Source organism: Schistocerca cancellata, chromosome 9, assembly GCF_023864275.1.
Source record: "Schistocerca cancellata isolate TAMUIC-IGC-003103 chromosome 9, iqSchCanc2.1, whole genome shotgun sequence".
In the NCBI taxonomy this organism is placed as follows: Eukaryota; Metazoa; Arthropoda; class Insecta; order Orthoptera; family Acrididae; genus Schistocerca; species Schistocerca cancellata.
The window spans coordinates 199,707,510-199,734,600 of record NC_064634.1 but is presented as its reverse complement, the minus strand read 5'-3'; the positions used below and the strand labels follow the sequence as shown (position 1 = coordinate 199,734,600).

Below are 27,091 nucleotides of genomic sequence, written 5' to 3'. Positions count from 1 at the left end.
ATGCTTTCAGAGCATAGTTGGCGTCTGCTATGGATGAAACACATTTGTGATCATTCATGCGCTGTTCCTTGTATACAGTGAGTGTCCTCCATTAGTCCTATTTGGTATGGGACCACACATATGTGCAATATTCTAAGATGGACCACATGATTATTATTATTATTATTATTTAATTTTATGTAGTGTCATCTTTGCAAACTTATTGTCTTTTCCCAGTGTTTTATCAATGAATCAATGTCTGCCACCTTATTTACCTAAGAGTGAGCCTATGTCATCATTCTATGAAGAGGGTCATATTGTTCAAGATATCTAATTACACTTGAGCTCAAATTATGTTTTGTGGTTCTGCAACAGCTAGATACAACATGTGCTTGCTTCCTACAGATGGTCAAAGATGGTAGTTTGATGGATCTCTGGTACATTACAAGTAATAGAGGAGCTCATTTATACACAACTTCTCTGTAGAATCTGATAGATTTTCCATCATACTTGTAGCTTTATTCAATTTCAGCAAATTCAGTTGTTTTTCAATGACTCTGGCACTAATATTTGTATCAAAGATATTTCAATGGTGTGAAAATTAAACTGGGGCACTACTCCTGAATTTTCCATGGTATAGAAACACTTGACAATGGAGTTTAGCAATTCTGCTTTCGATTTGGTACCCTCAGTTCCAGTTCCTGTGTCATACTTAGGTATCTGGACACTAACTTTGATGCCACTGAAGCCTTTAGACGGCAACCAGAATTACTTTGGATTTGTTACAGGTCTTTTCATGAGAATCTGCTACTGCAGACATTGAAGGTTTCAGGCTTTGCTCTTTCAACTGCCAAGTGCTTTTCCTTTATATATACCATGAGTAGTCAATCTTTCTTACCTACCACCAACCTGTATATCACTGCTAGTAGTAAAATTTTCTAATCACCCACAGTTAACAGCAGTTCTGGTTTATAAAGAAGGGAAACAACTTTAGTTTGTAAAATTTATAAAAGCAGAATTACAGCAAGTTAAAGCAGATACATAACAGTCCTTACCTAACATATACTTTCTCCACATTTTATGAAAACCTAATGAACATTTTTCTATAATCCTCCCACCCAGCATGACAGATGGCACACCCTCTGGTGGACAGTTGGGATTAGGTTGACTACCACTGATTTATACTGTTATACCCTGTGTTATGCCTCATAGTCACTGATAACAGTTTCGTAATAGACATGCTTGAAGAAGTCACATTTATTTGTTGCCATCAGATCCAATATACACTGACAGAAAAAAATTGCAACACCAAAAAGTAATTAATGTGGAGTAATAAAATTTCGAAAATATGTTTGTCCAGGTAATGTGTTTAAGTGATTAACATTGCAAGATTACAGGTTAATGTAAGTGCAAGATAAGCCATTGTAAATGTGAAATGCAAATATGCATGCATTGTGTTGTACAGGTGCCAGATGTCAGTCCATGGGATGGAATTGCAAGCCTGTTGCACCTGGTAGGTCAAAAGAGGGACAGTTAATGCTGTTTGTGAAAGATGCTAGAGTTGTTGTCCAATGATGACCCGTACATGCTCGACTGGAAACAGATCTGGTGATCAAGTAGTCCATGGCAACATGTCAACACACTGTGGAGCATGTTGGGTAACAACAGAGGTATTTTGACCAGTATTATCCCATTGCAAAACATCCTGTGGAACACAGTTTAGTAGCAGCAGCGCAACAGGTCCAATAACCAGACTGGTGTACAAATTTGCAGTCAGTGTGTGCAGGATAATCACAGGAGTGTTCCTGCTGTCATACGAAATTGCACCCCAGACCATAACTCCAGATGTAGGTCCAGTGTGTGTAGTACACACACAGGTTGGTCTCAGGCCCTCAATTGGCTTTCTTCTAGACAACACAAGGCCATCGCTGACACCGAGGCTGAACCAGCTTTCATCAGAATACACAACTGACCTCCACCCTGCCTTTGAATGGGCTCTTACATGACACCACTGAAATCACAAATGGTAGTAATTTGTGGTCAGTGGAATGCAAGCAACAGGGCATCTGGTTCATAGCTGTCCTTGAAGTAATTGATTCGTAGCAGTTTGTTATGTAATTGTTGTGCCAACTGCTGCTCAAATTGCTGTCGCAGATGCAGTATGATGAGCAGTGGCATAAGCCAACATTATGGTCTTCCCTTTCGGCACTGCCATGTGGCCATCCAGAGCTTCTGCTGTCTTCTTGCGACATTCTCATGTCCACCGCTGCCAGCAATCATGGTGCAATCGCTACATTCCTGACAAGTCTTTCTGCAATATTGTGGGAGGAACCTTGATCTTCCTGTAGCCCTACTACATGACAGTGTTCAAACTCAGTGAGGTGTTAATAAGGGCATCTTTTGTCACCTTACAGGCATTCTTGATTAACAGTAACTCACCATGTCCAATTTCAAAGGTAACTAACGCTCACAACTGTTACAGTGCATATTTGAAGCAAACCTGATTTGCATCCTCACTGTGGCACTACCAGCGTAACTCTTATGCATCTGGCATTAAATATGAATAGACATAATCTATCGGGTGTAGAAACACACCTATCTACTTTCATTTATGGTGCACAACTCCTCCTTCGGGTTGCAAGTTTTTTCCATCAGTGTATCTGTTTTATCTACATCTACAGTACATGGATACTCTGCAAATCACACCTAAGTGCCTGGCAGTCCATTCATCGAACCACCTCCACAATAATTCTCTATTATTCCAATCTCTAACAGCACGCGGAAAAAATGAACACCTATATCTTTCTGTGCAAGCTCTGATTTCCCTTATTTTATGATGATGATCATTTCTCCCTATGTAGGTCAGTGTAAACATAATATTTTCACATTTAGAGATATGAAACTTAAATTTTGTGAGAAGATTCCACCACAATGAAAAACGCCTTTGTTTTAATGGTGTTCATTCCAAATCCTGTATCGTGTTCGTGACATTCTCTCCCCTATTTCACAATAATACAAAACGTATTGCTCTTCTCTGAACTTTCTCGATGTGCTCTGTTAATCGTGTCAGGTAAGGGTCCAAGAGACCACACAGCAGTAATCCGAGAGGATGGACAAAAATAGTGTAGGCAATCTCTTTAGTAGATCTGTTACTTTTCTGTGTTCTACCAATAAAAAACAGTCTTTGGTTTGCCTTCCCCACAACATTTTCTGTGTATTCTTTCCAATTTAAATTGTTTGTAATTGTAATTCCTAGGTACTTAGTTGAAGTTACGGCCTTTGGATTAGACTAGGTAAGGTATTTAATATTGTTTCACAGGATGCCTTGTAAAGCCCACCACTAACAAAAAAGTAATTATCTCAATCAATTGTTGGATGCCTGAAGTCTCGAATTATGACAGAATGACTGGGGAACATATGTACTAATGAGCTGATGTTTTTCCTAATGTTTTTGATTACATCTGTGAGTGTGTCTGGCTTTGATGGAAAGGCTCATACAAGTTTATGCTCACTCTTGATACCGAGTCTTGCTCAAACAATCTTGCAAGTAGCTTCAATTTCTATATCATTGGATTTGAGTTTTTTGTGTACTGTGACAAATACATTACCTAAATTTCACATTAGCCTATCCTTTCAATATACAACTAGATTTATCTTAAAATCTTGTAGAAGTCAATTTTGGATTTAGCCAGCTTTCTGAGCTCCACTGCTTTTTTTGAGTGCCTCATACTTTGGCTTTTTGTTATGAATGCTTCAGCAGTTGACGGCAAGGATTTTAATAGTCCCATCTGTGGGGAGGATTTCACATCTTACACTAATGAGCACCATTCACTCTGAGAATAAAGAGGGGAAAAAAAGTCAAAACAGAGTCATTCCAATGTACACAAAGGAGGATGATAATTTAACATGTTATGACATCAAGATCATTAGAGATGTGGTATAACCTTTAATCTGAAGAAGGTGTGGCGTCAATTCATGGATTGATAGGCCAGAACATCATATGTGTATTATGTCTTCGAGTTGATCTTTCTTTTGTATACTTCCAGGACCTCAGTTCCCGCCTAGTCTTTGACCTGTACGTTTGTCGTGTAATAAAAGTATTGATGATTAGAAGAGAGAACCGTGGTCATTACCTTACCACCTTGATATCTCCTTCAGTGGTGACCCCGAAGTTCAAATAATCCGTCGAACCGAGTACAAAGTGACTACCGCGCTAGCTTCCGCGTGGACCTTTGTCCGCTACACAATGGCCTTCTACAACACGCCGCCGCCACCCGGTTTTCACCAACAACAGCCCGACTTGAATTTCCGCAGTCCTATAGCCTCGAGAACCCAGGGACCTCGTCAGGTGCAGTGGTTTTGAACATGAAGCCTCAACTGCAGTCTGCTGACACTGACACTATGGACCTTATTTCCGATCACAGTTCGTCACTCAAACCTGTGCGATCCACCTTTCCCGGTGTCATAGGCGAGGTTTGGTGTGACGAATCAACTGGTACGCTGCGTCCCTTCATACCCAAACCTCTACAGAGACAAGTGTTCGAAAAAATACACAACCTAGCTCATCCAGGTGTGAGAGCCTCTACCAGACTTATTTCAGAGCGCTTCGTCTGGCACGCCGTGCATCACGTCTGCCAAGCCTGGGACCGTGCCTGCATTCCGTGCCAACAAAATAAAGTTTCGCGGCACACATCGCCCCCACAAGGCAGCTTCACTGCTCCTCCCAGTCACTTCCAGCACGTTCACATCGACTTTGTGTGCCCCCTCACCCCCCTCTGAGGGTTACAGATACGTGCTATCTATTATAGACAGAACCTCTCATTGGGTGGAAGCTGCCCCGCTACCCAATATTACATGCGAATCAGTGGCATGATCCTTCATAGACACTTGGATTTCACTCTTTGGCTGCCCTGTTTACCTGACGACTGACCAAGGCCGTCAATTTGAGTCTGCCTTGTTTTCTGAACTATGTAGGCTGTGCGGCATCAAGAAAATTCATTCAACAGCATACCACCCCCAAAGAAATGGCCTCGTGGAACATTGGCATAGGACACTTAAGACGGTCCTACATTGCCATGGCCTCCTTTGGACGGAAGCCCTGCCATTTGTCTTATTCTGTTTGTGGACCACCTTCAAGAAAGACCTTAAAGGCTCAGTGGCCGAGTTCGGGCCAGTCCCTTACACTGCCAGACAAACTTGTTGCTCCTACTCCAGTCGCCAAACCGTCCGAACTGCCATCCTTGGTAGAACGGGTGAGATTACACTGTTACAAGCTTCAACCCCCGCCCCCTTCCAGCCACACTCCGCTGCACACATGTGTTCCCAAGGCACTCGACACTTGCGAATTTGTGTTCCTTCGCGATGACACTGTAAAAGCCCTGTTACAGCCCCCTTGCACAGGCCCGTACAGAGTTGTCAAACAAACCAGTAACACAATGGACATCGAAATTAAGAGCTCAGTAACTACTGTCTCCCTCAACAGGGTTTAACCTGCTCGCGTCGAGTTTTCCCCTACCTCACCCACCGTTGAAGAGACCACGCTCTCTGTCCACTCTCAGCCTTCTTCCTCTGCTCACGATTCGAGTAAACTCACGCCTACACCGGCCCCATCAACGAGTCTACACTCATTCTGGGATTTACCGCCTCCCGGCTCTGACAGCAGAGGCCCCAGCCCCCAGGGCTCTAATATAACAGTTCCATCTTCATGCGACAGCACACCGCGCCGCTCTTCTAACCGGTGCAGCCTGCAGGTTCCTGCCACGCCCACTCAGACCTCACCGTCTGACACTCACCCCTCTACTCGCAGCACACCACCCTCATCATGCTACAGTTTCCCCACCCCACCAGCTCAGCATACCTCTCCGTTAGCAGGCACCACTTACGAGCTTTCTATCCACGTTCATCCTAATGACATTTGTGGTTTATCTATCGTCGTTTGTGGTGATACCACATAAGTGCTGCTTATGTGTGACGATTCGTGTGACTCGTTAGGTGGTGTGTCACAACGTGTAATGAAGCGTTTCAAAATCTCTCTAAGTGCTACGTGTGGCAACCTACATGCTTACGTTAGGCCACCTGAAAAGGTGATCATTAGGTTCCCTGCCGACGACACCCTTCCACACCAGCGCTCCGGCACTGGACGATGACTATGACCGTTGACGTCGCTTCAGCATCAGCTTTCTAGGATTTGCTCCACGCTCTCCTCCCACACGACCTGTGCCGTTAAGATACGGAGGAACTCACTGTAACCCACTTAAACTCTCGCCAACCCCCCCCCCCCCCCCATCGGGTATGTACTCCATACTGCAGGGGGGAGGGGGGGCGCTATGTGGCATCGATCCACGGATTGATAAGCCAGAACATCATATGTGTATTATGTCTTCAAGTTGATCTTTGTTTTGGATACTTCGGGACCTCAGTTCCCACCTAGTCTTCGACCTGTATGTTTATCATGTAATAAAAGTACTGATGATTAGAAGAGAGAACCATGGTCATTACCTTACCACCTCGATATCTCCTTCAAAGGAAACCAGTAGGATTTGTAACAGAATGCATCTAAGCTGATTTCGGGGAAGTGTGATACCTAGCAAAGTTCTGAAGTATGTGGTTTAGAATTGCCATAAGTTTGCAGATGCCTGTGAAATAACATATACAGAAGCAATGTGCAAGACACTGTTGTTGTCACAAATTGAACTGTACTAACCCATAAAGCTAATTCTCAATTTAATTTGATTTGAAAATGATCATGATATCACAAAACTCTCATCAGCTACTTTTCCACTGACCAAAATGTTAGCTATAGCCTATGTCAAATGATACGGCTGGTTCATTACTAACTCCTTCAAGTCCAATGCGCCTACTGTATTCATTGATCTTGCTAAGCATTTCCATTTATGTCTTCTAACAAGATATAACCTGCACTTCTCTTTTCTTATTTCAAGAGTATACAGTTCTAGCTTTGCTGATAACATTTTGTCCTCTTAACTAAAATTTACAACTACATTATCCAGAAGTGAAAAGGCACTTGACAAACCAAAATTTCACAAAGTACATTAACATATTTTCCAGGAATGGGGTAACTCACTGATAAAAATCACATTTATATTGTTTGATTTGCAGATGACAAGCTATCAGTGCTGGGCACCATATAGATGGTCCTGCAAAACCATATAATGTAAAATCACGGTAAGAACAAAACCTGTCTTTAGGCCTCATTTTGTTAGACCAGTTACACCCTAAATTACGATACCTTTTTACTGTTTTCAATAAAACAAAACCCACACAGAGTGGCACAGAGGTGCTGGAACATGTTGGGGTAGCAAGAAAACACAGTGTGTTTGCATTAAAGGCAGAATCTATATCCAATAATTATCTGGAGCTTGGGCATTTGTTCCGTGCTGTCTTTACAACATGAACCTACATGGCAGTAAGATAAATGCAACAACACCAATTTGGTGGTGTGCCACTGTTATTATTTACTAACCCCTATTAGTAAAAAGCATATAGTAATGAATGCTACACAGAACTGTCCGTTAAATTTTACTTACAGCAGTGGCGGCATAGTGTGCTAATGTTGGCAATGTGCAATCTATCTTCACAAGCACACTGAGTAAGTGAATCAATGTTTTTCAATTAAATCACGGGAGAAGGTAGGTGGCTTAATATTTATTCGTAACAATGATACACTTACCACCTCCCACAACTTAATTTAGAAACACTGACCCACTTAATCAGTGTCCTCGTCCAGATCAATTGCACACTGCCAACATCAGTACATTATGCCGCAGCTGCTGTAAGTAAAATTTTACCCACAAAATATTTAAACTTGCCATAGACACTGCAAAAGAAAATATGTCCTGTTATTAAACAATACAGAGAAAATAGACTATACCATAAACAGAACAAAAATGACAGAGACAACCAACCACCAAAAGACCATTCAGTAAGAGACAAATTGTCTACCATTTCAGCCAACGTAATGATGAACTTCCCAAATGGCTGTCAAATAAACTTATTTGAAACTTTAATGTAGAATTTCGGACTACATTAGGAAAAGCTATATGCTAGGATCCAACATTGATGTGTGTATAATCAACTGAAATTACTGTTTCATGTGGAAAGCAAACAACCCTACACCCACTGTGTTTTGAAGACATTTATTGCAGCACAGCAGCAGGTAGAAATCAGTTGCATAATTTTGATGGCATAAAAGCAGCATATCTTTACTGCACTAAAACCATGTGTGTTCAAATTTCAGATGATAATCAACAAGCATAAAATTTACAGCAATGATTCATTTAGGTCTAACTAATGCACATATCAAGATATAAGGATGACACATGAAGACAGCAGGAAAAAAAAGAAATAAAGCAATCTCATGATAGCGGAAATAAAACACAACCATTTTTTATGTTAAAATGGTTTTTAAACCAGAAACCTTCCAAACATGTGACATCTTTTGAGTGAGTTAACACACAATAGCACATCACTATGCCTTTCACATGCTTTTATCTGTATAGCCTCCTCTGTGAGCAGTTATACATATACTTCTGAAAGAGTGGAATACTGTGAGACAACGCAAGAAAGAACGATCTGTCAACATTTTATTACTATCATGCAATGAATGACACTTTTGAAGCATTATGGTTAATATACAGTGAAAACGTTTGACTTGTGGGTGATCCCTGAAGACAAACATTCTTTGCTTTCAGCAGTATTCATTTTCTGTTTACCATGCATGACAACCACTTAAGCATTGATATTAATTGCGTATTTACGGACCTCGATGTCTCTTCCCTCAAATAATTTAGAAAGTGCAGAATAAATGCTCCTCTCGTGCATTTTGTCTCTTGAAGCGTCGATGACGATTGTCCCTACAAAAAGAAAACTAGTTACAACCGCTTAGGATCAGCTTCGCAATATGTTATTCGACACTAAATACATGAACATATGACTCATTATTTGAAAAAGAAAATTAAATTACTAACACTACAGTCTCTTAATGTCAACCAGGCAAGTACATCCTCCACAACAACATTCCCGGCTAAAACTTCATTCAATATTTCCGCCGCCATCCCTTTTTATTCATATGACGATTGTTTTAATACTACAGTGGCACATGCAGACTTCGGTGAAAAATAAAAACCATGAAAGTACATGTGTTATTTAAGTAAATGCAGTACTACGTTCACATCTGTGTTAACCAAATACTTTTTTTTCCCTCATGGCGCTTCTAATTTTAATCTTTGCATTAAACAGCTCCTATAATTCTTTGGACTTGAAATCTCTGGAATTCCCGCGAAAAACAGGACAGAAGCGTCATTGGCGGCGAAATTTTGAAGTGTGTGTTTGTAAATGTTATAATCGCAATATTGGCAGACAATGCCGAAAAGAGTGTGTCCATTCGATTTTGATTTCTTCCCACAGCAAAAAATTCATATTAGCGAAAAAGAAGTGAACTCGGGCGTCCTAATGAAAAACCACATGAAACAGGTACAAGGTAATGGATATGTGTCTGAGTCTGTTTTGACGTGAGTGCAGGTGACAGTGCCCATCGATTTGAGCTATTAATAATCACCATTATTTTTTACAGATAAAACGATTGCCCTGTTGTATAAGGGAGCCAGGCAGTTTACTGATAAATTGAACGCAGCCCATGAAAAAAACAATGGGGTGCAAGATTGTACGCATAGCGTACATGACACCTATAAACAATTGTTTCTAACCAGTAGCTGTCGGTTACAGACATATGGGAAAATTGAGGTAACTTTTTAAAATATACAAACACATTATAAGTCCCATCTCATTTGATGATAGTTCGAGATGTGTACGGTGTATTAGCGGACGGGTCCCCGCCTGTCAACGACAGGTTGTAATTAGTTCCATCTACTATACACATGGAACTAATTCAGAGTTCCTTAAAATATATTACTGGGTCTACAGTGAAATACGTACTATTTAAATAATGTTAACTAATGGATGAGCATTATTTAAAATTGACTTTCACATCTTTTAATAGTTAAACTCATTTAATCATAACTGCAACTTAAAAGAAAAGTTTAACTTTTTCATCAGAAAAGAATAATTTGCTTTATCTTTGGTTGTAATTATTATTAATTTTTTACACAATGTCTTTTCACATATAGGGATGCTTGATCTGGCACATCTGGGAAGTAAAGACTTTTCCCCATGTCTGTTGTATGAAGGTATGACACCTTCAAACTGCCTGTCTCTGTAGAACTGAATAAGTTTACAAAATGTGTTAGGGTGAAGTGGGGTAAGTGTAACCATGGGGTTAGTGTAACCACGGCTTATGGTGCCTTAAAGAAGCTGTATTTTTACCTCTGACCTATCACACATATTAATTTACTCCTTTCTTTGTTATATTTAACCATAAGTTGTCAAATCTGACATAAATTGGTAATTAATTTTTGGACTTGAATTGATGTCTACATTTTCACTCTGCGAGTGAGTGACATGCTCAGAATTTGGTAGTCTGTCATTCTTGCAGTTTTAAAGATAACTGCACAATTCTTTGGTTACAAACTAACTTTTGCATGACAATTTCAAATATGAGATTCATTTTACTCTACTGATAAAGCTCTTGATATGCCAGGCATGGTTACACTTACCCCAACTTTTTCCTATGTGGGGCAAGTGTAACCAACAGGCTGGGGCAAGTGTAACCAGGGGGGGTTACACTTGCCCCAAACAAACTTACCTGAACAGATTTATTTATTTAAGCCATAACCTTGTTTTTGCTATCACACTAGATCAACTAAACTGGCCTTCCTGTACATATTGAGTTTGTGTGAGATATATTTTATTTTTTATTTAAGTCTACTATATTTTTAAACCATGTTTCCTTTTATAAAATATGACACAGTCCGATAGTGTAGTTCCACTGGTAAAACAAAGAAGGAAAGAATTGCACCAGGAGCTGAAGTTATCACTTTTCAAGATGCCATCTATAAAGAAAAAGATTTCAAAGGAAACAAGAATAAAAAGGAGAAAGCAAAACGAAAGAGCATTATAGACATAAAAAAGGGCTTGGTAATGAAAAGTAAATCTTCCAAACAAAGTGCTGTTACTTTATCCGAAATGGCATTTGGGAATGTTGTGGAAAAAAATCCCTGATTGCTCATGTGGGTAACAAGAAAAAAAAGAATGGAAGTTGAATCAAGTGAAGAAAGTGAAACTGAAGGAGGCCTATCTTCAGTAAGTAGTGATGAAGAAAATGGGACCATAATAACACTGGACGATCTCAGGAAAGAAATGGTAAACTGTGAAGAAGAAAAAGAGGTAAACTTTTTTGAAGTCAAAGATAAAATTACAATTGGAAACTATGTTCTGGTAGCTTTTGCAACAAAATGTAAGAAGGTTCATTTTATTGGCCATGTTACCAAAATTAGTGATTTAGGAGATCCGGAAGTGATTTTCCTCAGATGCAAAAATAAGACAAAGCATGGCACCACATTCTACTGGCCTGATAGAAGAGATGAGACGGAAGTTCCATCCTCTGACGTCATTCCAGTGCTGAGTCGCAGGGGAGACCTGACATTTGGTGTTACATTTTATTCATACAAGATTCAGTGACTAAATAACAGTTAGGGCCTAAGTGTGAATATAATAAGTTGAATTAGGGCACTTTAGCATTAAACACAAATTGCCAACAACTTGAGTTCAATTACCATGAAAAATAATAGAAAGTGAACTTATGAAGTGAATTTTTCTTTTCTCTTGATACTAGATATTTTATTATTTTTGTTAAATTGCCTACTAAAGAAAAATATTACTTTTGTAGAATTTAAACTAATAAATTACTGGCCTAAAACAAAAATAAATCATCTATAAAGCATTCTGTTTCAGTGTTTTATGGTTTAGGCTAACACGTATTTTTTAGTTTAGCTAACATTTTCTGTGTATTTCATAATATACAAAGAGGTGTGTGCAAAAAAGTTCATATCTTGAGTAAAATTTAAGATATTTTAATAATTTAAAAATCCTCAAGTTCAGTAAAAATTGGGTAATCAGGTCACTTACCCCAAGTCTCTTTTACAATGCTCTGTATGGATACAACAATGTGGGGTTACACTTGCCCCGAACCATGGGGCAAGTGTAACCTCACAACACAAAATTTTGAAAACAATTAATTGACCATATAATTTCTTTTTTCAAAAACAAAATGTAGATTGTTTAAAAGTCAGTAAGTTAAACTTTAAGCATGAAAAATTTCAAAATCATATCTTCAATAACAAGTTGGCAATTTGGTGTCAAAGTTGCACTATGCCAAAACGTGGTTACACTTACCCCACTTCACCCTACACCTTTTTTGTCAGGAATGTTACTGCAACAAACATTCCAACGTCTAGTTTTGTAATATCCGGGGCCATTTATGAGATAAATTTCATTATGTTCACGAATGGCTGAGTTACAATTCTCTTCACAGTAAAAAGTGAGATCAACTAATTCCTGACTACCTATTTCTTCCATGTGTTCTGCATATTGTTCAGGTTCAGAGTCAGGTATGTCATGTAGAGTAAAAGCACAGTCAGATCCATTGCTGCTGTGACGGTTATTCCTCTGAGTGTTCTTCATTCTACGAGTCCTCTCAATTTGTTTCATTACAGAGGCACTCAGAAGAGAGTGCGTTCTCGCTTCCCGAGCACGGGGTCCCGGGTTCGATTCCCGGCGGGGTCAGGGATTTTCACCTGCCTCGAGATGACTGGGTGTTTGTGTTGTCCTCATCATTTCATCATCATCCAGGAAAGTGGCGCAATTGGACTGAGCAAAGATTGGGTAATTGCACGGGCGCTGATGTCCACGCTGTTGAGCGCCCCACAAACCAAACATCATCATCACCCACTCAGAAGAGAGTGGTGGTTCACCAAGTGTGATTCGTCAACAGCTTCTCCTGGTCCCGCAACAGCTCTCCTCCTTCATTCATCTCCTCTTCAATGGACTCTGACTATAACTTCTGTGACAGGCTTGAGGATAATTCATGAGTGAATCACCAATTCTGTTAGGTGTACTGTTACCATCAGCTCTTTCTGCATCTGGGATTCTAGAACAAAATTCTTCTGCATTTAGTGGCACAATGCCACATTTCTTGAACCCAGATATGATGTTCGCTTTCATTTTCTCTCCTTTGTTCAAAGCAATGAGAAGTTTTGACAACTGTTTGGGAAATGCTGTTTTTTCAGATGACTTGGAACTAGGTTAGTTTCTCATCTTATAAACTGACAGTATGGCTCTCCATTTCCTATTACAGGAAGCAAAGACTGAAACATCCAGAGGTCGACACGGATGAGTGGAGGCTGGGGACAAGAACACAAAATGAATGTCATGAGTTCTGCATGCCTTGATTACTCTTATATTCACATGGTTACTAAGATTGCCTCCTTTTAAACATTTGGGGCCAGATAGATTTTTTGCCCATGCCACACCAACATAAACCACTTTTCAAAATGCAGAGCATCAAACCACCCACTTGCTGTATTGCCATATTTTGTTCCTTTCAGCCCTCCTAAAAATCCACAACTCCGATAACTCCTTTGAATGATAAACCATGAAAGGAGGAAGCAGTTCTCCTTATGCCGAACCCGCAAACCTTAAAGACACAATAGTTTTGGTAGAGTTTATAACTCTTTATGGATAGTTACATCCCCTACGAAATAACAATTTTTTTTTCTACCCCGTATGATCGGTCAAATTTGTATTGTCATAATTGAATATGTGGGATGGAGGAGTTCCTTGTAACGAGTCTTTCAAGTGACTAAAGTATGCTTTAAGCTGATCCGTTAGAGTGCTAGATCTAAATGGGGAATATTTTAGCACTTATGTGAAGAAAATCTTTACATTGCTTCACAAAAGAATAGTACCAGTCATCACCAGGTAACTTAAAGTGTGAAATCTGCTTCCCCATTGAATCCAAGAAATTTTCCATGATGAGCTGTAGATCAAGGGCATCAAGAGGCATTCGCCAATCTGCACACATGAGGATTTGTTCAAGGTTCTCCTCGTCTTCTTCACTTCTCAGTGCAGTCTGACGTTGCCAAGTTATGTTGTTATACTAAATACACCACACAATTTTATTTTTAAAAGTGATTCTGAAATATAGTTATATACTGCACTGAACAAAAGGAATAGTATCCAGTTACCTTGGAATGCTTAGGCAGGGCAACACACTTTTGTAGACTACAGAAAATGCGTGTTTCACAAGTTGAAAGAAAAAGCACTGACAAAGACCAGGAAACAATGACTAAATGTAAAATGGGCACCAAATGCGTCATTCGTTGTTGTCTTGTGCAGTGAAAGCATTGGCGCCTCTATTGGATGATCCAGGGACTTGCTAGGGTGCCAAAGGTGTTCTTATTCAAAAAGTGGCAAAGTTGCCCCAGTTTACAGTACACACCCTCTAGGCTTCAACTGTGAATTTATAAAAAATTTAACAATGTTATGAAAAGGAAAATTCTACTCATCATATAGTAGAGATGGTGAGTCACAGAAAGGCACAACAAAAAGACTGTCACAATATAAGCTTTTGGCCATCAAGAACTTAATTGATAATAGACGACACATGCACACGCAACTCCCACACACAACTGCAGCCTCTGGCAGCTGAAGCTGTGGCTGTGGCTATATGGTGAGTAGCAACTGTCCTTTTCATAATATTTTTACATTCCATCCTGGGTTTTCTGTTGTTTAATTTATAAAAAATGGTTAGAGTAAGGACAGTGCTATTTGGCAGTTTTTCTATTAAGACATGTAGTTATCTATGTACCATATGAGACTAAATCCTGAATTGGTCACCTTAGGATCCATGAAAATATCCATGATTTTACACGGAATGACCCTTGGACCATACATCGTTTGGGTGCCACAGATGGTGTCTTACACAAAAATGTGTTTAGTCAGATATTGTCAGCCTGCATTATGAACCATAACAATTAACTCATTCTCCTTTAAATCTGAATATCAGAAGTTTACAAAATACACTAATAATCATCTTCAAAACTTTGTCACTATGGGACAGCAAGTGAGCATAGCATTGAATGTCCACCATTATTTTACAAGAACTATCTAAATTACGCACATATTTTCTTTTGAAAAATATTGAATTAACACTAATAAAACAATCCTCTACACAACAAAACACCAATAAATGTTACATTATTAATATTTACATATAAGAATTGCACTGTTCAAAAAGATTTTGGGCTTGCAGCCGGTCGTTGTAAACTTCATTGCACGATATTTTGGCTGGACAACTGCCAGCCATCTTCAGGTGAGCTGAACGAGGATTGACGAAGACGTTCTCCGCTCCGTCTTATATAGTGTGCTGATAGTACTGCCACACGTGTTGCAGTCGCGGAGACAGAAGGGCCACTCCGCCCAGCGACAGTGCCCTCGCTGGTGGAACTGCAATACTCAGCTGCTGTCGGTATTGTCGCTGGCCGCAGCTATCAAAGTCTTCTGGCGTCTTTGTCTCGAGCAAATTTCGGAGATGACGGGATTCCGTGAGTTATTCAATTGGTAACAACTGTCACGGTTCATTAGATTTCCCGCAATGGGTATTTCAACGTATTCTTTGATAATGGAGTCCCAGAAAGTTGCTGTGGCCAAAATCGAAGTTTTGTAGTACTCCATTGAATGTCTGTTAGAAATACAATGTTCCGCAACTACAGATTTACTGGGTTGCAGTAGACGAGTGCAACATTGATGTTCTGTACAACGCTCTTCCACTGTATGCGTTGTCTGTCCTATATAGGGCATATCACATTGACGCGGTATTTTGTGAATTCCCGCCTTCTGCAGTAATAAATCATCCTTCACTGATCCCAGCAAATCCGAAACCTAAGAAGGTAGACAAAAAACCACTTTCACATGAAAATTATTAAGAATCCTCGCTATCTTGAAGTAGATATTTCCAAGAAAGGAAGAAAAGCAAGGGACTTGGCTGGTGCATTCTCCTCTTTATCCACTTCCCAGTTCCTGGCTTTAGTTGAGAAGGCCCTGTTAATTTGCTGGGTCGAGTATCCATTGTCTCTGAACACCGTCCTTAAATGTGCAAGTTCCTTAGGCAAATTCGCTGCATCCGACACCATATGTGCCCTGTGCACAAGGGTTTTAAGTACACTCATGGTCTGGGATGGGTGATAGCAACTTGAAGATTGCAATTACAAATCAGTGTGAGTGGGCATACGATAGACAGAATGTCACACCGAGCCATCACTCTTCTGTTTAACCAATTCCTGGATGTTTTGGTTAAAATAAGAAATAAAATCCCTAAAAAATAAAAGCTCATCCGGTTTTGATGGTGTTTCCAATAAAGTAATAAAGGTTCATTCCCATGTAAAAAGCCCAGTCTTACCTGAAATATGTGATACTTTACTAACTCATGGTATTTTTCCAGAGAGACTGTAATATGCTGTTGTCAAACCATTCTTTAAGAAAGGCGACAAGAGAGATGTCAATAACTAGTGACCCGTTTCACTGCTGACATCATTTTCCAAAATTTTTGAGAAGGAGATGTAGTCTAGAGTAGTATCTCAATTTAGCAACAACTCCAGGGGGCTCGCCGCTCTTTGGTGGGTTCATGCTTGGCTACCACAGGGTCCCAGCCAATGCAGCATCTTTTCCCTTCCGTGCTCCGTGTGTATCCTCTTGCTGTTCCTTTTCCTCTTCCTTGGGCAACTTGTCTGGGGCAGTTTTGGGAATTTGTTCCGCATTTTCAGTAGCTATCATCAGAACAGCTCACCACTGTTGTTTGTTCCTTTTTTCTTTCTTTGTTCACCCTCGCCTCTCCTTGCTCTGGTTCGGCATTTGAGGTTCCTCTTCTTCTTCTTCTTCTTCTTCTTCTTCTTCTTTCCTGTATGCTCCTGAAGGCCAGCACACAAGATCTGGGCATTCACAGAGGGTGGGTTTGCTGGTAGTTGGGAGCTCCAACGTTAGGCACTCAATGGAGCCCCTTAGGAACATGGCTGCCAAGGAAGGGAAGGAAGCCAGTGTTCACTCCGTGCGCATACTGGGGGGGAGTCACTGCGGATGTGGAAAGGCTGCTTCCGGATGCCAGGAAGAGTACAGGGTGCAGCTAACTGCAGATGGTGGTTCATGTTGGTACCAATGACATATGTCGCTTTGCATCAGAGGAATTGTTGTGGGCGGCTAGCAGAAATTGAAAAGACTGCCAGTCTTGCTTGTGAGATTAAGGCGGAGCTCACCATCTGCAGCATCGTCGATAGAACCGACTGTGGTCCTTTGGTGCAGAGCCGAGTGGAGGGTCTGAATCAGAGGCTAAGGTGGTTCTGTGACCGTGTAGGCTGCAGATTCCTTGACTTGCACCATCGTGTGGTGGGTTCCCGGGTTCTGCTTAATAAGTCAGGAATCCTCTACACACAGGAAGTGGCTACATGAGTTGTAGGGGCTGTGTGGAAGGGATAGGCAGTTTTTAGGTTAGAGGGCCTCAGGGAACCACAGAAAAGGCATCTGTCTAAAAGGGGGCAGGTAAAACACAGCAAGTTAGTTTTAGACATGGTCGGTATTGTAGTTGTAAATTGTTGTAGCTGTGTTGGAAAAGAACCAGAGCTCCAAGCCCTAATAGAAAGCACTGAAGCTCAAATAGTTATAGGTACAGAAAGCTGGCTAAAGCTGGAAATAAGTTCAGCAGAAATTTTTTCTAACTATCTGAAGTGTTCAGAAAGGATAGATTAAATACAATTGGTGGTGGAGTATTCATTGCTGCCAGAAGTAGTTTGCCTTGTAGTGAAATTGAAGTAGATAGTCCGTGCAAAATAGTATGGGTAGAGGTTATACTTGACAATAAGACTAAACTATTAATTGGGTCATTTTATCGACCCCCTGACTCAGAAGATATGGTTGCTGAACAGTTCAAAGAAAACTTAAGTCTCATTTCAAATAGGTACCCCAATCATACAATTATGGTCGGTGGTGACTTGAATCTACCCTCAATATGCTGGAAAAATTATACATTTGAAGCCGGCGGCAGGCATAAAACATCATCCGAAATTGTACTGAATGCTTTCTCAGAAAATTATTTTGAACAATTAGTTCATCAGCCCACTCGAAGCGTAAATGGTTGCAAAAGCATGCTTGACCTCTTAGCCACAAATAATCCTGGACAAATAGTGAGTATTGTGATGAATACAGGGAATAGCGACCACAAGGCAGTAGCTGCTAGGCTGAATACCGTAACTCCTACAACCATCAAAAAATTATGCAAAGTATATCTATTTAAAAAAAAAAGCTGATAAAAATGCTCTTAATGCCTTCTTAAGAGACAGTCCTTCCGATCTGATCATGTAAGCGTAGAAAAGTTGTGGAATGATTTCAGAGAGATAGTATCGACAGCAGTTGAGAGATATATACCACGTAAATTAATAAGTGATGGTACTGATCCCCCATGGTACACAAAATGTGTCAGATCACTGTTGCAGAAGCAGTGAAAAAAGCATGCCAAATTTAAAAGAATGCAAAATCCCCAAGACTGGCAAAGTTTTGCAGAAGTTTGAAATACAGTGCGTACTTAAATGCAAGATGCTTTCAGCAATTTCCAGAACAAAACTCTGTCTCGAAATCTGGCAGAAAACCCAAAGAGATTCTGGTCATGCATAAAGCACACCAGTGGCAAGACGCAATCAATATCTCCACTGCACGATAACAATGGTGAAGTCACTGATGACAGTGCCACTAAAGCAGTTATTAAACATGATTTTCCAAAACTCCTTCACCAAAAAAGACGAAGTAAATATTCCTATATTCCAATCAAGAACAACTGCCAAGATGAGAAACATAGAAATAGATATCCTCAGTGTCGCAAAGCAGCTTAAAACACTTAATAAAAGCAAGGCTTCTGGTCCAGATGGTAATACCAGTCAGGTTCCTCTCAGAGTACGCTGATACAATAGTTCCATCCCCCCTGCGGGTCCGGGGATTAGAATAGGCCCGAGGTATTCCTGCCTGTCGTAAGAGGCGACTAAAAGGAGTCCATCCCCCTCACGGGGGTAGTTAGCGCCTGCGTCCGGAGACGGACGGTTCCACGACCTATAATTGTGGTCTTTCTGGTTTTTCACTTCTCATTTCTTCCTTCCTTTTGTTGGTTCCTTTCTTTGCTCTTCTCCACCTCACTGTCTTCCTTACTCTTTCCCTTGACTTCTCCTTGCCTTCTCATTGCCTTCTTCTCCTTGCCTTCTCATTGCCTTCTTCTCCTTGCCTTCTCATTGCCTTCTTCTCCTTGCCTTCTCATTGCCTTCTTCTCCTTGCCTTCTCATTGCCTTCTTCTCCTTGCCTTCTCTGGTCTCCGCCTCGGCGTTTGAGACAGTCTGTCCTCTTTCTCCCTCTCTCTCTTCTTTTTCCTCTTCTTCCTTCCTCCCTGTGCGTGCCTGAAGGCCGACCCACGCGTTCGCACGCGTAGCCGGTGACGGGGTAACGCGTAAGTCCCCGCCCTGGGTAGACATGTAAGGCACGCGCGTACCCCCTGGTAAAGGCCAGGCCAGGGGAGGGGTGATTGCCTGAGCTGATACCTTCTGACCATGCCGATTGGTCCCTCCGTCTGTTTCTCGGGAGGTGTGTCCTGAGGTGTAAACATTCACCTAAGGCGGGAGTGCCCTCTGAGAGGGTCCCCACAAGGAAGGAGCGCGCCATCGGAGACGCTGACAATCATGGGGGATTCCTCCGCAATGGATTCTACTCCATCGCTTTCGACTTCTGCCCAAAAACGGAAACGTGACCAGCCAACAGTGACAAAAGTACTACCGCCTGCCCCACAGTTCCTCGTTGTTTCTCGATCTGAGGACGGAAAGGATTTTTCCTCTGTCAACCCTTTCGTTATCCAGAAGGGCGTAGATGCCATAGCCGGATCTGTCAAATCTTGTACCAGGTTGCGTAACGGTACCTTATTACTAGAAACTGAGAGTGCCTTTCAGGCACAAAAACTGCTTCGGGCCACACTCCTGTACACGTTCCCTGTCCGGGTGGAGGCCCACCGAACTTTGAATTCGTCTCGTGGTGTAGTCTATACTAGCTCCCTCGACGGACTGACTGACGAGGAGATTCAATCTTTCCTCGCTGAGCAGGGCGTGACGGCTGTCCATAGGGTCATGAAAAAGGTCAACAATGACCTTGTACCGACCCGGACACTTTTCTTGACCTTCGGTAGTGTTAAGCTGCCATCGCGCATCAAGGCGGGCTACGAGGTTATTTCTGTTCGCCCCTATGTCCCGACACCTACGCGCTGCTACCAGTGTCAGCGTTTCAATCACACTCGACAGTCTTGTTCCAATGCGGCTAAATGTGTCACTTGTGGCAGGGATGCCCATGAGGGTGACTGTCCACCTCCGTCTCCTCGTTGTGTGAACTGTCAGGGTGACCATGCCGCATCCTCCCGCGACTGTCCTGTCTATAAGGAAGAACGCTGTATCCAAGAAATTCGGGTCAAAGAGAAAGTGTCCACCTCGGCTGCTCGCAAGCTATTGGCTAGTAGGAAGCCCGCGCTGCTCCCAGCGGGGAAATACAGTACTGTCCTCGCCTCTCCTCGGACTACCAGGGAGGTAGCAACCCAGACATGCGATCTGACCTTCAGCACCACGGTCGTCCGTTCGGCCAGTGCTAAGATCGCGCGGTCGACGTCTCCTCTTCCTCCCATCACCCCACAGACACCAGCCCCTTCATCAGCTTCTGCTAAGACGAAGACCCCGAAGTCAGATGCACGGGCCTTCAAGAAGGAACCATCCCGTGCAGACTTCCTACATTCCTCGACCTCCCAGCCTTCGACCGGTACTTCCACCAAACGTCCTTCCAAGAAGGCTCATAGGAAGCACAGTTCTTCTCCGCCACGGCGCAGTTCTTCTCCTGCGCCACCCAGCGGTTGCCGCCCCAGACCGTCATCCGTTTCGCCTGGCCGCACCGCTGGTAGCCGTACATCTGGCCGTTCACCGGCAGAGGAAGCTCCCCCTCCCGGCCATCCTCCCGAGATGGCCGATGAACCTATGGACCCAATGGACGATGACTGTCCGCCTACTGATAGCGGCGGCAGTGCTCGCTCGAAGCCATGCCCTCAGCGGCCTTCGAGGTGACCCCTTTTTTCATCTTCCTTTTCTTACGATGGCACTTATTCACTGGAATATTCGCAGTATTCGCTCCAACCGAGAGGACTTGAAGTTGCTGCTCCGCTTGCACCGTCCGCTCGTCGTAGCCCTCCAGGAAACGAAGCTACGCCCATGCGATCAAATTGCCTTGGCACACTACACCTCTGTGCGTTTTGACCTACCCCCTGTGGTAGGTGTCCCAGCTCATGGAGGGGTTATGTTGCTGGTCCGGGATGATATTTACTACGATCCCATCACGTTGCACACCGGCCTGCAGGCAGCTGCCATCCGCATTACTCTCCCCACTTTTACGTTTTCCTTTTGTACCGTTTACACTCCATCGTCATCTGCCGTTACCAAGGCAGACATGATGCAACTTATTGCCCAGCTACCTGCACCATTTTGTTAACTGGAGACTTCAATGCCCAACATCCCCTTTGGGGCTCTCCAGCATCCTGCCCAAGGGGCTCCTTGTTAGCAGACCTTTTCAACCAGCTCAATCTTGTCTGCCTCAATACTGGCGCCCCTACTTTTCTTTCGGACACATCTCACACCTATTCCCATTTAGACCTCTCTATATGTACTCCCCAACTTGCACGCCGGTTTGAGTGGTATGCACTTGCTGATACATATTCGAGCGACCACTTCCCGTGTGTTATCCATCTCCTGCAGCATACTCCCTCTCCGTGCTCCTCTAGTTGGACCATCTCCAAAGCAGACTGGGGGCTCTTCTCTTCCAGGGCGACCTTTCAGGATCAAACCTTCACAAACTGCGATCGTCAGGTCGCACACCTCACGGAAGTCATTCTCGCTGCTGCTGAATATTCCATCCCTCACCCTACTTCTTCTCCACATCGCGTACCGATCCCCTGGTGGACCGCAGCATGTAGAGACGCTTTACGTGCTCGTCGACGTGCTTTACGCACCTTTAAACGCCACCCTACAGTGGCGAATTGTATTAATTATAAACGATTACGTGCTCAGTGTCGTCGTATTATTAACAAAAGCAAGAAAGCCAGCTGGGCTGCTTTCACAAGCACCTTCAACAGTTTTACTCCTTCTTCTGTTGTCTGGGGTAGCCTGCGCCGGCTATCTGGCACTAAGGTCCACTCCCCAGTTTCTGGCTTGAAGGTCGCGAATGACGTCCTTGTGGCCCCTGAGGCTGTCTCCAATGCCTTCGGCCGCTTTTTCGCAGAGGTTTCGAGCTCCGCTCATTACCACCCTGCCTTCCTCCCCCGCAAACAGGCAGAGGAGGCTAGGCCACCTGACTTCCGCTCCTCGAATTCTGAAAGTTATAATGCCCCATTCACCATGCGGGAACTCGTAAACGCACTTGGCCGATCATGGTCCTCCGCTCCAGGGCCTGATTCTATTCATATTCAGATGCTGAAGAACCTTTCTCCTGCGGGTAAAGGTTTTCTTCTTCGTACATACAATCGCATCTGGATTGAGGGACATGTTCCCGCATGCTGGCGCGAGTCTATTGTTGTCCCGATTCCTAAGCCGGGGAAGGACAAGCACTTGCCTTCCAGTTATCGACCTATCTCGCTTACCAGCTGTGTCTGTAAAGTGATGGAGCGAATGGTTAACTCTCGATTGGTTTGGCTGCTCGAGTCTCGACGCCTACTTACAAATGTACAATGTGGATTTCGTAGGCGCCGCTCTGCTGTTGACCATCTGGTTACCTTGTCGACCTTCATTATGAATAACTTCTTGCGGAAGCGCCCGACCGCGGCTGTGTTCTTTGATTTGGAGAAGGCTTACGACACCTGTTGGAGGGCGGGCATTCTCCGCACCATGCATACATGGGGCCTTCGCGGTCGCCTCCCTCTTTTTATTCGTTCCTTTTTAATGGATCGACAGTTCAGGGTACGTGTGGGTTCTGTCCTGTCCGACACCTTTCGCCAGGAGAATGGGGTGCCACAGGGCTCAGTTTTGAGCGTCGCTCTCTTCGCCATCGCGATCAATCCAATAATGGATTGCCTCCCAGCTGATGTATCAGGCTCCCTTTTTGTGGACGATTTTACCATCTATTGCAGCGCGCAGTGTACACGTGTCCTGGAGCGCTGTCTTCAGCGTTCTCTTGACCGTCTTTACTCCTGGAGTGTCGCCAATGGCTTCCGTTTTTCTGCCGAGAAGACGGTCTGTATTAACTTCTGGCGCTACAAAGAGTTTCTCCCACCGTCCTTACGACTCGGTCCCGTTGCTCTCCCAATCGTGGAGACAACCAAATTTTTAGGCCTTACATTTGACAGGAAACTTAGCTGGTCTCCACATGTGTCATATTTGGCCGCCCGTTGTACCCGTTCTTTAAATGTCCTCCGTGTTCTCAGTGGTATGTCGTGGGGAGCGGATCGAACTGTCCTACTTCGTCTATATCGGTCGATCGTCCGCTCCAATCTGGATTATGGGAGCTTCGTATACTCCTCTGCACGGCCATCCATCTTACGCCGCCTCAACTCCATACAACATCGGGGCTTACGACTTGCGATCGGAGCATTTTATACTTGTCTCGTAGAGAGTCTTCATGCTGACGCTGGCGAATTGCCACTCACCTACCGGCGCGATATACTGCTTTGTCGGTATGCCTGTCGGCTACTGTCAATGCCAGACCATCCGTCTTATCGTTCCTTTTTTGACGACTCTCTCGACCGTCAATACGGGTTGTATGTCTCTGTCCTGCTACCCCCTGGAGTTCGCTTTCGTCGCCTCCTTCAACACCTTAATTTTTCACTCCCTGCAACCTTTCGAGTGGGCGAGAGCCACACGCCACCTTGGCTCCAGGCTCAGGTCCGCGTCCACCTTGACCTCAGCTCGCTCCCAAAAGAGGTTACCCCCGGATCGGTCTACCACTCCCGTTTTTTGGAACTTCGTTCGAAGTTCATCGACATGACTTTCATTTATACAGATGGCTCTAAGACCAATGACTGGGTCGGGTGTTCCTTTATTGTCGGGGCACAAAGTTTCAAATACCGGCTCCATGGCCATTGTTCGGTCTTCACAGCTGAGCTCTTTGCCCTCTACCAGGCTGTTCTTTACATCTGCCGCCACCGACATTCTGCTTATGTCATCTGCTCCGATTCCCTGAGCGCCATCCAGAGCCTCAGTGATCCGTACCCGGTTCACCCTTTCGTACATCGGATCCAACGCTCTCTTCAGCAGCTGGTGGACGTCGGTTCTCCAGTTAGCTTTATGTGGGTTCCTGGCCATGTCGGTATCCCTGGGAACGAAGCTGCAGATGCCGCGGCCAAGGCTGCGGTCCTCCAGCCTCGGACAGCTTCTTGTTGTGTCCCTTCGTCCGATTTTAGCAGGGTCATTTGTCGGCGCATTGTGTCGCTGTGGCATGCCGATTGGGCTGCACTTACAGACAACAAGCTTCGGGCCTTAAAACCTCTTCCCGTGGCTTGGACGTCCTCCTCACGCCCTTCTCGGCGGGAGGAGGTAGTTTTGGCCCGGTTAAGAATTGGACACTGCCGGTTCAGCCATCGCCATCTGCTGACGGCTGCGCCAGCGCCGTTCTGCCCATGTGGGCACTTGCTGACGGTTCGACACATTTTAATGTCCTGTCCATATTTTAACACGCTGCGTCTAGATCTTAACCTGCCAAGTACTTTCGATGCCATTTTAGCGGATGACCCACGAGCAGTTGCTCGTGTTCTTCTTCGTTTTATCAATTTGACAAACCTCTCTCAGGACATTTGATGATGCTGTTTTTTAATCCTATGCCTGTCAGTCTGTCTTTTATTGTGTTTTCCCTTTTAGTTGTTGTTGTCCACTTGTGCCTCGCGGTGCATTCTTAGAGTAGTCAGGGCGCTAATGACCATTGAAGTCGTGCGCAAAAAAAAAAAAAAAAAAAAAAAAAAAAAAAAAAAAAAAAAAAAAAAAAAGAAGAAGAAGAAGAAGAAGGGGAGAGAGAGAGAGAGGGGGGGGGGCAATAGTTCCATATTTAGCAATTACAATCACTCGCTCACAGAAAGATCTGCACCCGAAGACTGGAAAATTGCTCAAGTCACATCAATACCCAAAAATAGAAGTAGAAGTAATCCGTTGAATTACAGGCCCATATCACTAATGTCGATTTGCAGTAGGGTTTTGGAACATATACTGTATTCGAACATTATGAAGTACCTCGAAGAAAATGATTTATTGACACATGGTCAGCACTGATTCAGAAAATATCATTCTTGTAAAACACAACTAGTCCTTTATACTCATGAAGTAATGAGTGCTATCGACAGGGCGACAGGGGATGTCAAATTGATTCCATATTTTTAGATTTCCAGAAGGCTTTCGACATTGTTCCTCACAAGCATCTTCTAACCAAACTGCTTGCCTATGGAATATCGCCTCAGTTGTGCGACTGGATTCATGATTTCCTGTCAAGAAGGTCACAGTTCGTAGTAATAGACGGAAAGTCATTGAGTAAAACAGAAATAATATCCGGCATTCCCCAAGGAAGTGTTGTAGGCCCTCTATTGTTCCTGATCTATATTAACGACATAGGAGGCAATCTGAGTAGCCGTATTAAATTTTTTGCACATGATGCTGTCATTTACTGTCTTGTAAAGTCATCAGATGATCAAAACAACTTTGAAATTGATTTAGATAAGATATCTGTATGGTGCGAAAAGTGGCAATTGACCCTGAACAAAGAAAAGTGTTAAGTTATTCACATGAGTACTAAAAGAAATCCGCTAAATTTCGATTACGCGATAAGTCACACAAATCTGAAGGTTATAAATTTAACTAACTACTTAGGGATTACATTTACAAATAACCTAAACTGGAACGATCACATAGATAATGTTGTGGGTAGAGCCAAACAAAGTACACTTAAAAGGTGCAACAGGTCTGCTAAAGAGACTGCTTACACCACACTTGTCCGCCCTATTCTGGAGTATTGCTGTGCCATGTGGGATCCGCATCAGATGAGACTGATGGAAGTACAAAGAAGGGCATCTCATTTTGTGTTATCGTGAAGTAGGGGAGATAATGCCACAGACATGATACATGAATTATGGCAATCATTAAAACAAAGGTGTTTTTCGTTGCGATGGGATCTTCTCATGACATTGCGAAAACTTTGTTGGCACCCCCCTACATAAGGAGAAATGATCATCACTATAAAATAATGAAATTAGGGCTCGCACAGAAAAATTTAAGTGCTCGTTTTTCCCGCGTGCCGTTTGAGAGTGGAATGGTAGAGAGACAGGTTGAAGGTGGTTCATTGAACCCTCTGCCAGGCACTTTATTATGAATAGCAGAGTAATCTTGTAGATGTAGATTTACTCACTATGAGCCTATCTTCTTCACAGTAAATGTGTACCAAAAGTAAACAGAATGAAGCCAATGATTCAAAGAACCTCCCAGCTGCACCACAGTTCTACAGCCTCTCACATGCTGAAGACGGTCAGTCCTTTGTTACTGTAAATCCATTTATTATTCAGAAAGGTATTGATGCAGTTGCTGGCCCTGTGAAATCCTGCTCTCATTTATGAAATGGCACTTTGCTTTTGGAGTCTACTTGTGATTCTCAAGCACAACTACTTGCCGCTTCACTTGTCCATGGCTATCCTGTTCATATCGAGGCCCATAGAATGCTGAATTCTTCCCGTGTTGTTATTTACACTAGCTGTTCAATGGTCTGACCAAGGCAGAAATCCAAACATACCTCTCTGATCAGTGTGTCATTGCTGTCCATTGGGTAATGAAAAAAGTAGATGCCTGGCATGGTCTCTTTCTCACTTTTGATAGAGGGGTGCTTCCATCAAAGATGAAAGCAGGTTATGAAGTTATCAGAGTCCAACAGTACATTCTGAACCTGATATGCTGTTACCAGTGTCATCGTTTCAACCATACTCGAATGTCCTGTTGACACCTGGCCAAATGTGTAACCTGTGGTAGGGATGCTCATGAGGACAATTTTTCGCCTCCTTCTCCTCATGGTACCTAGTGGAATGGCAACCATGCCGCTGCCTCTCAATATTGTCCCGTGTGTCTTGAAGAGC

The 27,091-nt window shown here is 43.1% G+C and overlaps 2 protein-coding genes across 3 annotated transcripts in view; one reads left to right on the top strand and one right to left on the bottom strand.

The window, feature by feature from the left end:
* LOC126100622 (codanin-1) overlaps window positions 1-9,194 on the bottom strand; it is a 157,955-nt gene extending 148,761 nt beyond the window's left edge. For both annotated transcript variants that reach the window (XM_049911248.1, XM_049911249.1), the window contains exons 1-2: window positions 8,967-9,194; window positions 8,761-8,852 (exon numbers count right to left, since the gene is read on the bottom strand). In XM_049911248.1, the coding sequence (XP_049767205.1) occupies window positions 8,761-8,852; window positions 8,967-9,053 (179 nt within the window). In that variant the 5' untranslated portion in view covers window positions 9,054-9,194. The remainder of the gene's footprint in view (window positions 1-8,760; window positions 8,853-8,966) is intronic.
* A 62-nt stretch (window positions 9,195-9,256) lies between these two features.
* Window positions 9,257-27,091, top strand: part of LOC126100624 (apoptosis regulatory protein Siva-like) — a 40,361-nt gene continuing 22,526 nt past the window's right edge. Inside the window, exons 1-2 of the mRNA XM_049911250.1 lie at window positions 9,257-9,478; window positions 9,572-9,741. Coding sequence (XP_049767207.1) covers window positions 9,361-9,478; window positions 9,572-9,741 — 288 coding nt within the window. The 5' untranslated portion in view covers window positions 9,257-9,360. The remainder of the gene's footprint in view (window positions 9,479-9,571; window positions 9,742-27,091) is intronic.